The sequence below is a fragment of the Botrytis sinoallii genome (genome assembly GCF_014898435.1).
Source record: "Botrytis sinoallii strain Bc 23 chromosome Unknown BSIN_002, whole genome shotgun sequence".
Lineage (NCBI taxonomy): Eukaryota > Fungi > Ascomycota > Leotiomycetes > Helotiales > Sclerotiniaceae > Botrytis > Botrytis sinoallii.
Window position 1 is genome coordinate 2650460 of NW_024066029.1, and position 13670 is coordinate 2664129.

A 13670-nucleotide genomic window follows, 5' to 3' on the forward strand; every position below is an offset into this window, starting at 1 on the left:
GGGCGCGTTGCCACTGAAGATGATGCGTCTGAACTCCGTGAGCTCTGGTGGCTGAGAATCTGAGAGTGCTATTTTAACAAAGTATTTCAGGCGGGTTGCAAGGTGTTCAAGTTGCTCGGGCTGTGATACATCATTAGCCTCTTGGTTCGCAAATATCCAATGTTGGTCTTAGCAAAGACGTCATAATAGATAAATCTTAAGGGATCTCGAATAGACAAATCTCGAGTGCTTCATAGACCTAAAAGATATGCTCTTACAGAAGCAATCTGTCCCACACCCCCAAAGTCGGGAATTTTGAACCTTTGTTCCACCAAACTTATTTTCGTCCCTCCATCAGTTATTGAGACCTCAAGACGACTATCCTGATAGTCGAAATGTAACAGTAGATTGGACTCTTGGTCAATGTCAGTTCCTGCTGGGTATCCAAGGGCTTCTGCAGTATTGAGGCGATATCCTAATCTCATGCTATGGAGATAATGCCGTAATTGCGAGCCGTCTTTCATGCCAGGCAAAAGCTTGATTGCGACTTCTAGTAGATTGTTGAGATCTCCAATCATAACATCATGATATGTAATACCGAGTACTTCAATCGGTCTATTGAGTTTGGTTTCAGTTGCTTTCTGAATGGCCGATAGTGTTACGTTGAGCAGTTCTTTCAGTTCTGAGTCCGAATATATCTCTTTTTCGCTGAGCTGCGTTAGTTAAACCAGACACGGCAAAGATTCAACACAGATGAGTAGTTTCCTCTAGACATACTGATTATCGCCGTTATCCCAATAGCCAGGCTTGGAAGAGGTATAATTCTTCCACTCTTGTGTGGTATTGACCTTGGCCACCATTATAAAATCATCACTTTCATTAATGTATGCTGATGTTCTAGTTCAAAGTCAGTAACAGCAAATAATTATATACCAACGAATGGAAATTACTGACAGGCAGTCTATTCCAAGAGCAATACCAATTGCTGAAAAGCCAATAAAATGTTAGTTTGAACACATTTATATACACGAATAGTATAACTGACGAAAGTCATTCAAGGAAGCCCATGCAGATCCAGCCAATGCAGATAGACTGCAGGCGAGAAGGTATGGAAAGAGCCGATACATCGTGATTGAATCTGTCAATTATCTGAAATTTCTAGGCCAGTTGGAAGTTCTCGAACTTGAAAATGAGAACAGTCTTATCAACAAAATGATGGGAGCTATGCGGAGGCAATGATGTGTCAACGCCGCAGGTCTGCCGTAACAGTGATTCGAACGGCTACGGATAGAGTTCTCTCTCTCTTGACTGGAAATTCGCGATGATTTCTCATGAGGCCAATGACACTCCAACAGCCCGTAAGATTTTGAACAACAATCTGCGATGTCTCAACGGGAACGAACAGGTCATCGAGTGTTTCGACCAACATTTGTAAGATATACAAGTATCAGGGTGTAGAGACTAGTGGTAAAAGCGGCGGTAAGGTGCAAAACAATATGTACCTAGGTAGTTGGACATTTATTGGTTACCACACACACCCGGACATGCTGCAAGCGTCCAACAACTACGTCTCCGCCACCACAGATCCTCTGAATAGGTAACAGAGTCTGGAACCAACTATACTGTGGGTTTGGAAGTGAGAGATACCTGTGTGATGTACTTTGTGTATTAGGTAGCAAAAATAATCAGCTAGATGTGCTATATCAATCTTTGATGCTCTTAATTATTTGAGGAGAGCCTGCTGAACATCAACAATTGGAAAGAGTGGCTTGTGACTGATTCTGCCAGAGCGCTGTGTAATTTTAGAACGTTTTGAGTACCTCTCATCATCAAATATACCATATTGGAGCTGGAATTACCGCGGCTGCTGGCATCAGACTTGCCCTACAATCGTTCCTCGTTAAGGTATTTTAATTGTACTCATTCCAATCATAACCCTAAAACGAGCCCTGTTACCCCCTGTATACGGCTTGTTTTGAGCCGAGCTCGCCAAGCTAAAAGGGATGGCCACTTTTCGCAGGTACCAAACACGCTATAGAACCACACATCTTCCAGCCAACAGTTGTCACCTCGACCCCTAGAAAATCGTTTCAGCTAGATTATTTACGAAGTAAGTTTGCATGATGTGCCAAAGTCTTTTATGGAAGGCATACTCGTAGCATCCTTTTGAATCCTCCTACCCATTGAGCAAATTAATTACGAGTACCTGCATGCCAATAGGACTAGTTTCTCTCTCCAATTTTAGCAACAAATGACACCCCATAGTATGCAGTATTGATTCTCAAGTCTCAGAGACACTCGAACAATCCTATGTATTTCTGAGCCACCATCAATGGTTGTAACCGCGGTCATCGATTGTCTGCCTCACTGGCCCTAAATTTAGCATGAAATCATGGAGCTCAGGATATTTAGCCTTGACTTACCTAAGATATAGACGCTTCAAGCTTTTACTTACTGAATTACGAACAGTTGCAAAATTAGTGCACTCATAAGCCCTGAGCGTAGGCTGTAGAAGTTGGATTTGGGGCGAGGTCAGATTCTACACCTTCATTTCTCCCTTGAGAAAGAACAAAGTAGACGTATAAAGACTTCAAGATGATGTACTTTTCTGAACCTCATTCTGTGTACATACTTGCATTAGTCTCTATTTAGTTTCTTTCTTGTTGAAGAGTCCGATAGAATGCTGCAAATTAAGTTTACTCCGTTGGCAATCGTTCTTTTTCAATGTTCTTTGGTTTTATCTGCAGTATTACCTTCTGAGTATTTATATGTCAGAGATGCCAGTATATCTAACGCTACCATCGAAAAGAGGGCCCTGGATTTGTCTGAAATAGCTATGCTCAATAACTTGCAAAATGCGTACAAGGGGGTCTGGTGGGCTACGGCGTATCCCAATGCAGAGCGACCGTACGGGAGCAAGTATGATGTATCGTGCGATTTAAGTTGCAATTCTATGCTCATGACAAGAGTTTTTGAGGATCAACATTTGTAAATGATTCAATGTTGAGAATTCAATTGTCGACTACTTCCAATTTCCCAATTGCATTCTTAATACTCGAGTCCATCTGGTGGAGAACACTAGTCTGGAGTGATGAGTGCCTAATGTGATCTTAAATTTCCGCATGGTATCTTTTGTTAACCATCACTCGCAGATCGAAAATTTCAATATTCTTGTGGAAGCTACTCGAAACGCTGTGAGACTTGCCGAATATGCTGGGAGCGATACATTTTTGAAAGCCGCAGATACTTGAACGAGATTCTTGGTGGCCCAAAAGTATCCGAAGATAGTTTTGGGGCTTTGAGATATGTCTCGTATGAGCAAGTTATGCTTCATGAAGTAAGTATACACACTCATTCTCGGACTTCATTCTCCAAAACTGCGAAGCTAATTAACTTGGAATTAGTGGTTGCATTGTGACATAATGGGTTATAGTGAACATCGTAAGTTCTAGATCTTCGCAACGAAAGCATGTGCTAATAATCAATGACAGTTACAGATTTGTTTGATACGATCGATGACCATCTCCCAAAACGTGTAAGTTGTCTAATCTTGTTGGCTCTAGTTTGGCGCTGAATGAGATGTAGAAAATATATGGGATGAGTTAAGCGAGAGACTATGCATGGAAATTTATGCAGGGTGATAAGATGAACATAAACCAGAATATTGTTCCTAATGGTACATGTCACGAGGAATTTCTTATCACCACTTTCCACCCCATTTCGGCTTTCAATACTTTGAAGAAGCTGACAATCAGACAGTGGAGAATTACGTCTGGTACTTTGTCGACAAACTTTAAGGAAAACAATGGGGTTGGACAGGCAAAGGAACAGCCTACCCGGGAAAACTACCCGAACGTGGTTTCAACCGCATGACCAGGCAAACCGATGTCCAGGCCACTGTCGAGAATCTCGATCTTGGAGACGAAAGTACAGATCCTACAACTCTGTCAAAACCAGTCTGGCCTGCAAATTGCCACGGTGAGGCAGTAATTGATGCTGATGACACTAGTGCGATTATTTGCGATTATGTCATACCACTAGATGACGAATCGTCCTCATCTTCTGCACCTGTAGCTTCTGCAACTTCTACATCAGCACCTGTCGTTACGTTACCACCGGATCCTAAGAATTGTAGTTGTAACGAGGACGGATGTACAAAAGAATCGCCCGCATGTTGCGACGATGGCACTTGCTAGGTCCTGGAGTACTAGCTTGCTTGTACACTATGTCGCAGATGAAATTTTCTTGTCAGATTGGGTTTAATGTCAGATCAACTCGAGGTGTTATATTTGTTTTTGGGAGTCTGATAGGTTTCAATTCTAGACTGCGGTTGTTCATAATTGTAGATTATATGTGAAGTAAGTTCTGAAATTTCTCATCCAGAGAATATATCAGCAAGCTCCAAGAGTTCCTTCCACCTTGTGTCCTTTTGGATTTCAATCTTGCCCTCCGGAGTAGCAACTTTAAAATCATCGATCTCCTTAGGACCATATCGATGGTCGTTCTCAGCACCTACAAATGCGACCAAGTCACGAATCCAATTCGTCATCAGAACGAGTTCTTGTTCAGTTGGACCGTGCATTATTGAGAAACTATTCGGAGTGAGAGATTTGTCAGTCAAATGCTGTCTCTGTACTTTTTCTTTTCAACAGAAAGGCTTACTTCCAGAAAGGTTTATCCATCGCATGAGCCACACCAAAGCTTCTTGGTGCTACAGCATCTGTTATGAATGAAAGTCGATACGAAATCCTATACCGCCAGATATCCTCAACTCCTACACCATTTGAGAAAAGACTGTTTGCTAAAAACCGAGATGGTGCGCGCACTTGACCATCAGAAATGATATGACCATATACTGCCGTCCAATCGCTCTTATCGTTTGTATTTGGGACTTTATAGTGTTTCAGCACGCGAGACGTTGTCGCAGGTGCATAGTAGTTAGAAACTTGAAGGCGAAGAGAGTCCACGTTTGCTTCAGGTCCATTCGTTGCAGCGTAAAGTGTTTCTTCATTCAACATTTCGCCAATTATTATCTTGAAATTTCGCTTCTTGAATTCTTCCGCAAAAGTGCCATTGCGATTGTAGTCCATCATGCCTGGTTGAATGAATGATGAATCTGTCACAGGTCGGAATGTGTGATTCTTCAGTTCCATGATTGCGTCAACAAGTTTTCTCGACTCTATCCTGCGCAGCAATTCCAGCTTTTCGGCACCACTAGAGCCTTCTGGAATATCAAAGAACTGACACAGTTCGTCGAACTGGCTTTGACATTCAGCAGGTGTCTTTGGTTGTGCGGGGATCGCATTTGACATCATGACAATTCGATGGAATGATGGAGACGCGGCTGAAAATGCTGGGTTTTGAAACTCGTACATAGCATGTGCATGTACGGCATAAGCGCCTGCGCTTCTCCCTGCAAGGGTAATGTTCTCCACATCACCACCAAATCTTGCAATATTCTCGCGTACCCAATCAATAGCTAGTCTCTGATCCCATAATCCGTAGTTGCCTGCTTCGGCACTGCCGTTCTCTGCTTGCAAGGCATCACCAGCCAGAAAGCCAAACAGGTTCAGTCTGTAACCGATAGCTACTACAATAGCGTTCAACTTTCCCGTTGAAATGAGTTCGGTTGGATCCATTCCCGGTTCATGTGATGGGTCTCCCATTTGAAACCACCCTCCATGGAGCCATAGCATAACCGGCCAATTTTTATCTTTGGCTGCTTCAACCGGTGTCCAGATATTAAGTCTCAAGCAATCTTCGCCAAATGCCTCTTCAGGGGTTCCTATTTTCTTGGCTGACATATAAGCGGCCTGTGGACAAATCGGTCCAAATTTTGTAGCATCGAATGGCGTGCCATCATGTGATGTATAAGTATGGTCAGCAGGTAGTGGTTGAGGTTTTCGCCAACGCAAATCTCCTAAGGGAGGCAGTGCATATGGTACCCCAGCATACCGACGTGCCTTTGTATCATATTGAAGACCTGTGATAAAACCTTTTCCGTCGCCAAGATCGAGCTTATGCTCGGCAACGTTGTATGATATAGTATTACCCATGACGCCGGAGGAAGATGTCAGGCTATCTTAACGATTTGGAGAAACTGAATTTATCTTAAGCCAAAGATATAACGAGATATTCAAAAACTTTGCAGGTGAAAATAGAAGAGGTCGTGTATGGCAACGACGCTGCTTGAACAATTGTGTAAATGTTTTCTATCCCACTTGATGACTCTCTCGCGATAAACTGACTTTCAAGCCCACTTTCGCTTCAAGAGTCCGAAAATTTCCATATCAGTAGTGAGATTGATATAAGGTAAAGATAAAAAAGGTATTAATATGTAGGGTCGTGTTTTCCCTCTAAGAGGAGAAATGACAGATACGAGAGCACATCGTGTATTTCAGCCAATCAAACCCTGCAGTTACCGACGTCCCCTCGCTTAATCATTTGGAGTCTGTGTCCTCTGAAAGTGTTTCAGTGTGGAGAAAGTGGGGGTCCAGTGGATTATCTTCAATCTTCATTGTGCCGTGCACCAACTTTGTCATCAGAAGATACAATCATCGACGTGCTAGGGAAACTCCATGCAATTTGATCGTATATTTTATACTGATTCACAAGCTCAAATGTGCTGACGAATCGAGGGGTTGTCGAAATCTCTCAAGAACATCTTCTATCAATCATACTATGTGTATCATATTGCCAATTTGTATGACACTCTAATCGTGCCGGTCTCTCCATCCATGTCCGATAATATCAGTTCTAAACGAAAACGATCGAGCACGACTGGTCGTTCCAAATACGGTAAGTGATCCAGCATCAATACAGTCCAGCGCTTGCTAATGGTTTGATCGAAAGGCTGCTTGACTTGCCGTGCAAAAAAAGTCAAATGTGATGAGTGTCTTCCTTCATGCGGAAGATGTGAGCGTTTGAAGCTTGACTGCCAGCAGCCGTGCTCCCGTATTCTACCAAGTGTAAGAGAACGAAGACGAGGTGCTGGCCCAATAAAGTCTCGAGATTCTGACTGGTCTCCTCAGCCACTTTCACCAGCTTTACAAGTATCAGAGGAACAACCACAAGAATCAGAAGCACTGTTAAATCATTATCTTTCGGGATATGACCATGGATTGGCAGCAGCAGCAGCATCAGCATCTTCATTTTCAGTGGGACATCCTGAAGGCGTATCTCCAAACCAGGCGCCAGTAATTGAGGCAGGGGCAGATATGTTGTTGGACTCGGTTGCCGAATGGTTACTTCCAGACCCTCAGAGCTTGAATGTGTATACTCGCACAAATTACAGCCCTCTATCTTTTGAACCGCTTGCTATTGCGAATATACTGTCGACACAAGAGAGGTCGCTGGAAAATGGGATGTCCTTGAACAACGACGAGGAGTTGGCTCTTACCCACTACCGAACAGCATTCTCACTATCTCAAACGACCAGAGATCCGCAATGGTCTACTCCTACCTTATTGTTAATTCATGCACTGAAGCACTCGGAGATGCTTCTTCATCTCATATTAGCTGTTTCACTCCACGATATGCCCTCCAACTCTGACAGTGTTAGCCGTCTTCGCCAGATTGGGCACAAACATTACGAAAAAGGCACGGAGCAACTCATGCAAGCTTTGCAGTGTGAAAATCCCGCAGACCATCTCGCAATACTGGCTGCTTTTTACTGTATACATATGTATATGTCGCGATCGAATGGTACAATTATATCAAAATTAGACCGACTGAGTCTTGCGGCAATAGAACATCTGACAAAGCATAATTTGATAGTACCAACAAATGCTCAATCATCTTTAGCCAACCAAAGCTCGACTAAAAATGGTGCAGAGCGAAGTCTGATCGCTCGTATTATCATGTGGTTGCTAAAAATGGATGCTCAAGGGAGCTTTTTGGGATGCAAGCCTAACTTGGCAAACCATTTTCAAGCACATCCTGATCAACTTTTATCAGTACAAGCGGAATCTCGTCTTGCTCTACAACTGAACTGGGGAGCAGAATATCCAATATCACAAAGCATTCGAGATATTGAGAGTTGTTTACCAGTCGATATGATGTCTGATATGCTGATTCTATGTTGCAAAATCAGCGAATTCAGTCATAAACCCCCGTGTACTGAGGCAAATGTAATGCAAGAAAGTCTGCAAAAAGAGTTCGCAGCTTTAGAAATAGTAAGTTGTTACACATCTCGGAAAACTAGTACTTACTTAACGTAGCGTTATGGAGCTGTGTTTTACTATGGATCTTCAGATATGACTTTGCAACCAGCCATGAAGCTCAATTGTGCAAACTCAGCTACCATGTTTTACGCTCTGCAGATATATTTCGCCCGATGTAGGTCAAGTCCGTTCGGAGCAGAAAGTTCGACTGAGATCAAAACCGCTCTGAGCCAACTTCTTCGATTCGCCATGTACGTTTGTCCTGCGGGATCGCAACAGCCGGTATACGAGTTTCAATGGTCGTTGTTCATTGCAGCCGTTGAGACAGATGATATGATTCATCAAGAATGGTTACAGGGTCGAATCACTGATCATCGCCTTCGCAAATCACTGCAAGGGATTTCTACATTCAAGCGGAACAATTTGGGAATCATATCTTTGAGTAAAGTAAAAGAAATTATCCTAGCTATATAACCTTATTAATCAAATGTATTTAAATTTCCGATATTGACATTGTACTACATTAATTTAATATAAGAGTTCTGGCCCCTGCTTACTGTATCCCTATAACAAATATAATAAAATCCCTATAAAAATGAGGTTTTTTTATACAAATTATTATATTAAATCTTTTATTCAAATCTTTATATTTTTTTTTTTCAAAAAATTAAAAGTAATAAATAATTATAATTAAAACATAAAAAATTATTTAAAATATTTTTCATTATTTTGGTTAAATAGTTATATAATATTGAAATCGAATTTTTCTAAAAATCGTAATATATAATATTTTTTTTATATAAAATAAGCAAATTTTTATGAAAATTTAGAATTTTCAATTTTAATTTTTTCAAATTCTATTTAAAAAATAAATAAAAAATATTCTGTCTATTTTTTTTATAAAATTTGATTAATTAAATAACAGTTTTCAAAAGAATTTCTGATTTTATATTTTATTATAATAAATAAACTAGAATATAAAAAGTTGAATAGTTTTATATTTTAGTTGGAAAAGTTTTATATATATAATGAGCAGGGGCCAGAACTCTTACTTGTTGGAATTCCAATTGACATTGAACACGGCATTTCGGATGTCTTAGAACTAAATGAGACGAGGGGTTACGCAGATGTCAGCTTCAGACATGCATGTATGACAAGCGATCTTCAAATTCTTCGATTTGAACCAACCAAACATCAGTCATGGTTTTACACAGACTAGTAGATTCATCAATTACCACAGCACAGTCACCTTAATTGAAGGAATAGTATCACGTGAACATTTAAAAGATAAGCACCTCCCACGAATTGATATGGGGCCGATAACGGCGAATACATCGTGGTTTATCTCGTCGTCAATTCTGGCGAATCACCAGCCAGGGTTACCGAGTATCACGACGTCTTGGAGATTTTCCCCAACCTTCCCCAGTGCTCAAAATCACAACTTTCCAAAATAGTTCTATAGTTACTGATAAGGACAAAGATAGCACTCTGAACTCTCCTGAACATGTTCCATCTTAGCCTCGAGCAATTGGCATAGATATAATTCCTCGAATGCCCACTAGGGATGATTCTGACTTCAGATTTCATTCAACACTCTATTCTCGATCATGACTTCAATTGACAAAGGGAAGGACCTTAGCGGAGACGCTGTCCGTACTGATTCAAATGCTTCTCAAGCGGGAAAAGACACTGAGAACATGGAAATCGGTGAAGTTTATTGCCATCCGACAGGCGCAGAAGAGAAAGCACTACTGAGAAAGATTGACTGGCGGTAAGTAACACCATCTCGATGTAGTACAAGAAATCTAACAGACAAAATAGTTTGATGCCATTACTGACGGCCTCCTATTTTCTGCAATTCCTCGATAAAAGCAGTCTTAACTATGCTTCAATAATGGGTTTGATACCTGACACTGGGCTTGTGGGACAGGAATATTCATGGTTAGGAAGTGCTTTCTACTTTGGCTATCTGATAGCCAACTATCCAGCCTCCTTGGGCTTCGTCAAGTTCCCATTGGCGAAGTACCTCTCGGTTTCAATTGTCATCTGGGCCATTGTTTTAGGATGTCATGGAGCTGCCAATAACTTTGTTGGACTGTGTGTTCTCCGCGTTCTCTTGGGAATCACGGAGAGTACTGTCAGTCCCGGGTTCAGTTTGTTGACGGGAATATGGTATAAGCCTTCTGAGCATGCTTGGAGACACGGAATATGGTTTTTGGGAAATGGAATTGCCAATACCTTTGGGGGCTTACTAGCTTATGGTATTGCTCACATTGGAAGAAGCTTGGGATCATGGAGGGTGAGTCATCTTTCAAATTAGTGTCGACATTGGTATCTAATGTATACATTGTAGTGGCTATTTATCATTTTCGGTTTGATTACTATTGCCTGGGGTGTCCTACTTTATTTCACTTTGCCAGATGCCCCCTTGACAGCTCGATTTCTCGCTCAACGCGAGCGAGAAATTGCTGATCGACGACCGCAAAAGACACAACATAGTTACAAGACAAATGAGTGGTCGAGATCTCAATGCATCGAGGCTCTTGTTGATCCTAAAACATGGTTAATATCCCTCATTATCGCTGTGGCATCAATTACCAATGGTGTAGTTTCAAATGTAAGACCCTTCACTGCAATAATGTTGTTCCTGCACTAATGAATCAAGTTCGGATCTTTGATCATCAAATCCTTCGGTTTTGGCCAGCTGGATACCATCTTACTTGGCATGCCCAACGGAGGTTTCCAAATTGCAGCTGTGATTGCTGCGACCTACACAGCTTCGAAAGTTCGAAGGTCTCGTCTCATAATTATCGTTGTTGGATACATATTTGCTTTGGTTGGGATATTGCTGGTGAAGGAACTTCCAACATCTAACAGATATGGACGTTTGGTCGGATGCTGGATGATGATCTTGTTTTCCTCTGCCTTCCCTCTTCTTCTCAGTTTGATGGCTAGCAGTAAGTTGAATCCTGCCATGAGCTTTTTAATCATTTCTCTTAGCACTCCATGTGGACTAATACCTTCGCACAGATACAGCAGGATTCACCAAGAAAACCACCGTCAATGCTATCTTTTTTATCGGATACTGTGCTGGCAACATCGGCGGGCCTCAGCTATTCAAATCCGCAGAAGCACCGAATTACCACGTATGGACTCTCTAACCTATTATTCGATTGTTGAAAACTAACTAGTGTAACAGACGGCATACGACGGCATGATCGCTTGCTTGGTCATCTCCATTGTGTTATCAATCATTTTAAGACAGTATATGGACAGGGAGAACAAACGACGCGATCGAGAACAGGGAGTTTATATTGATCCTGAGCCAAAACATGTAGAGGATATTGATGATGTGGATTTGACAGTTGAGCGTGTTGTATTGACCGATTGGGAAAATAAAAGGTTTCGTTATTATTTATAAATTGAAACTTGGGGGCATCAAGTATCTTAGATACAAGAGTCGAAGAATAATGTATACATGAGTTCATATTGTGATGCTTGATTACTCAATGCAATCTGTCAAAAATGTTCAGGTACTGAAACACTAATGATCATGAATACAACTGAGGAAATGCAATACTGACTGCATATTTGAATCTTATCTTTGGCAATACTCTCTCTATCTACAATTTTAGAAGGAAACAAAAAAGCATTGGGCGCGGATATGCCACTGTGTACCTTTTCCTCCGAGATGTACATCAAAAAACTTAAAGGCAATTAGAGCGACCAATCAGTACTCGGGTAATTACGATGACACGTGAGGAGCTCGACTCATGAAATCGTCGAAGAAGATCGAAAAGGCTAGAAAAGACCAGAACTCAAAACCATAGAATAGCAAACAAAATGGCATTCTTGAGATGGTATCTCACTAGAGAGCAATGTTTCAAGGAAATGTATTGAAGATGTATGACTTAAAGATTTTCAACATTCGTCTAGATTCAAAAGGGAATGGTCTTAAAACTTGGGGCGGGGGACTATGCTCGTCGATCATCTGGTCGAATATTATAATGGGTAATTTGAGGCGAATATGTCAACGAGAAAGACCGGGTGGGTGGAAAAGGTTGTATTAAAGTATGACGAGGATGATGGCCTAGTTTCATACCACTAACACTAAAAACAGGAATTTTGGGTAGCTTCCATATTAATTAGTACGGGAAGTGAATAGCAATTGGGCTAATGTGCATCTAGAGGTGTATGACATGAGCTGAAATCATCACTGATTATAGTGGCACGAACGGTTTCTGTTTCCATGCAATCCGACATAACTTCGGCAATGCGGAGGCAAGATTTAGCATGCCTGTAACAAGACATTTGTATGGGTTTAGAAATCTTTGTATGGATGTAAAATACGTTTGTCGACAGTTTATATACAATAGACTCTATGAATCTATTTCTTTGGTTCTTCTTTCTTCTCCTCTGGCTTGGGTGTAGGGAGTTTGAATGTGGTGGGTTTTCTATCAACACCAGGTCCGACTTGCTATTTAATTTTAGTATCATGCACTTTGATAGCTCGAAAGTGGCAGGAGTGAAATAAAAATGTGAACATACCTCCCAGGCAGCAGTTCCACCCTCAAAGTTCCTGAACGCTTGAGTCAACTCCAATGGTTCCACCACAATACGTTTCTTCTCCTCATCAAATCTAATCTCCGTGTAACCTGTCAATGGGAAATCTTTCCGTAATGGATGGCCATCAAACCCATAATCTGTCATGATACGACGGAGATCTGGGTGACCAATAAAGAAGACACCGAAGAGGTCATAGACTTCACGCTCGTACCAGTTCGCGCCGTCATAGAGACTACAGAGACTGGGAACGGGGGAAGCCTCGTCGGCGTAGGTCTTAATGCGGATGCGGGAGTTGTGGCGTACGGAAAGGAGGTTGTAGACGATTTCGAAACGCTGATCGCGGGTAGGGAAGTCAACGGCGGTAATATCTGAGATTTGAGTAAATTCCGCGTTGGTATTATCTTTAAATAGTCAGCTTTTTCTGTGAAATGAAACCGGATAGAGTTGGCCAAAGGTACTGTCACATATTTAGGCATATGTTTCTTACATTTGAGGAATGAAAATACAGGAATTACTCCAGAAGGAGAGATGTATATAACAAGCTCGTCTTTCCATACTGAGAATTGCTGAATGTATTTTGGAAGGCACCCCATGAGCCATGATCCATATCTGTGCATATCATCTGCCTTTGCTGCGTATTTGTCTGCAGGATTCACAGGAGGAACCCGAAGTCCTCCTGGAACATCAGGAGCTCTCTGAGCATGGCGCATGTTTGGAGTATCTGGAGAGACAACAACTCGGGCATGTTGTGTGGAGGCAAATGTTCGAATATTGAGCTTCTTAGGTTGGCACAAAGTGCTTCTGGTAGATCTAATGGCGGAGGCCAAAGCCCGACTATTCGAAACCCTCATCGCCATCTTTGAAATTGAATCGTATGAAGTTCAATTGCAAAGATTAGAAATTCATTGACGATGATATGATATTCAGATTGGTGCTTGAATGATCCCGGAAGATTAGAGAAGG

At 41.6% G+C, this 13670-nt stretch overlaps 5 protein-coding genes across 5 annotated transcripts; 2 read left to right on the top strand and 3 right to left on the bottom strand.

The window, feature by feature from the left end:
- Window positions 1–230: 230 nt before the first annotated feature.
- EAF02_001743 (uncharacterized protein) lies at window positions 231–1106 on the bottom strand (the record flags this gene model as incomplete). The annotated part of the gene is made up of 4 exons (XM_038897791.1): window positions 231–687; window positions 757–876; window positions 934–964; window positions 1025–1106. 4 exons carry the CDS (start codon window positions 1104–1106, stop codon window positions 231–233), a joined length of 690 nt encoding a protein of 229 aa, XP_038762766.1.
- Window positions 1107–4354: 3248 nt separating this feature from the next.
- On the bottom strand, window positions 4355–6035 carry EAF02_001744 (uncharacterized protein; the record flags this gene model as incomplete). The annotated part of the gene is made up of 2 exons (XM_038897792.1): window positions 4355–4571; window positions 4642–6035. 2 exons carry the CDS (start codon window positions 6033–6035, stop codon window positions 4355–4357), a joined length of 1611 nt encoding a protein of 536 aa, XP_038762767.1.
- A 497-nt stretch (window positions 6036–6532) lies between these two features.
- EAF02_001745 (uncharacterized protein) lies at window positions 6533–8635 on the top strand. The gene is made up of 3 exons (XM_038897793.1): window positions 6533–6777; window positions 6832–8153; window positions 8199–8635. Exons 1-3 carry the CDS (start codon window positions 6717–6719, stop codon window positions 8613–8615), a joined length of 1800 nt encoding a protein of 599 aa, XP_038762768.1. The 5' UTR covers window positions 6533–6716; the 3' UTR covers window positions 8616–8635.
- Window positions 8636–9748: 1113 nt separating this feature from the next.
- EAF02_001746 (uncharacterized protein) lies at window positions 9749–11562 on the top strand (the record flags this gene model as incomplete). Its single annotated transcript, XM_038897794.1, has 6 exons — window positions 9749–9912; window positions 9963–10440; window positions 10495–10758; window positions 10807–11098; window positions 11172–11287; window positions 11341–11562. 6 exons carry the CDS (start codon window positions 9749–9751, stop codon window positions 11560–11562), a joined length of 1536 nt encoding a protein of 511 aa, XP_038762769.1.
- A 966-nt stretch (window positions 11563–12528) lies between these two features.
- EAF02_001747 (uncharacterized protein) lies at window positions 12529–13564 on the bottom strand (the record flags this gene model as incomplete). Its single annotated transcript, XM_038897795.1, has 3 exons — window positions 12529–12618; window positions 12690–13108; window positions 13195–13564. The coding sequence occupies 3 exons, from the start codon at window positions 13562–13564 to the stop codon at window positions 12529–12531; spliced, it is 879 nt and encodes a 292-aa protein (XP_038762770.1).
- Window positions 13565–13670: the final 106 nt, after the last annotated feature.

Bases quoted from the DNA above. Each gene is read 5' to 3' on its own strand.
- EAF02_001745 (XM_038897793.1), top strand. From the start codon at position 6,717: ATGTCCGATAATATCAGTTCTAAACGAAAACGATCGAGCACGACTGGT. The intron at 6,778-6,831 runs GTAAGTGATCCA...TTTGATCGAAAG, and splicing joins GACTGGTCGTTCCAAATACG to GCTGCTTGACTTGCCGTGCA. The intron at 8,154-8,198 runs GTAAGTTGTTAC...TACTTAACGTAG, and splicing joins AGTTCGCAGCTTTAGAAATA to CGTTATGGAGCTGTGTTTTA.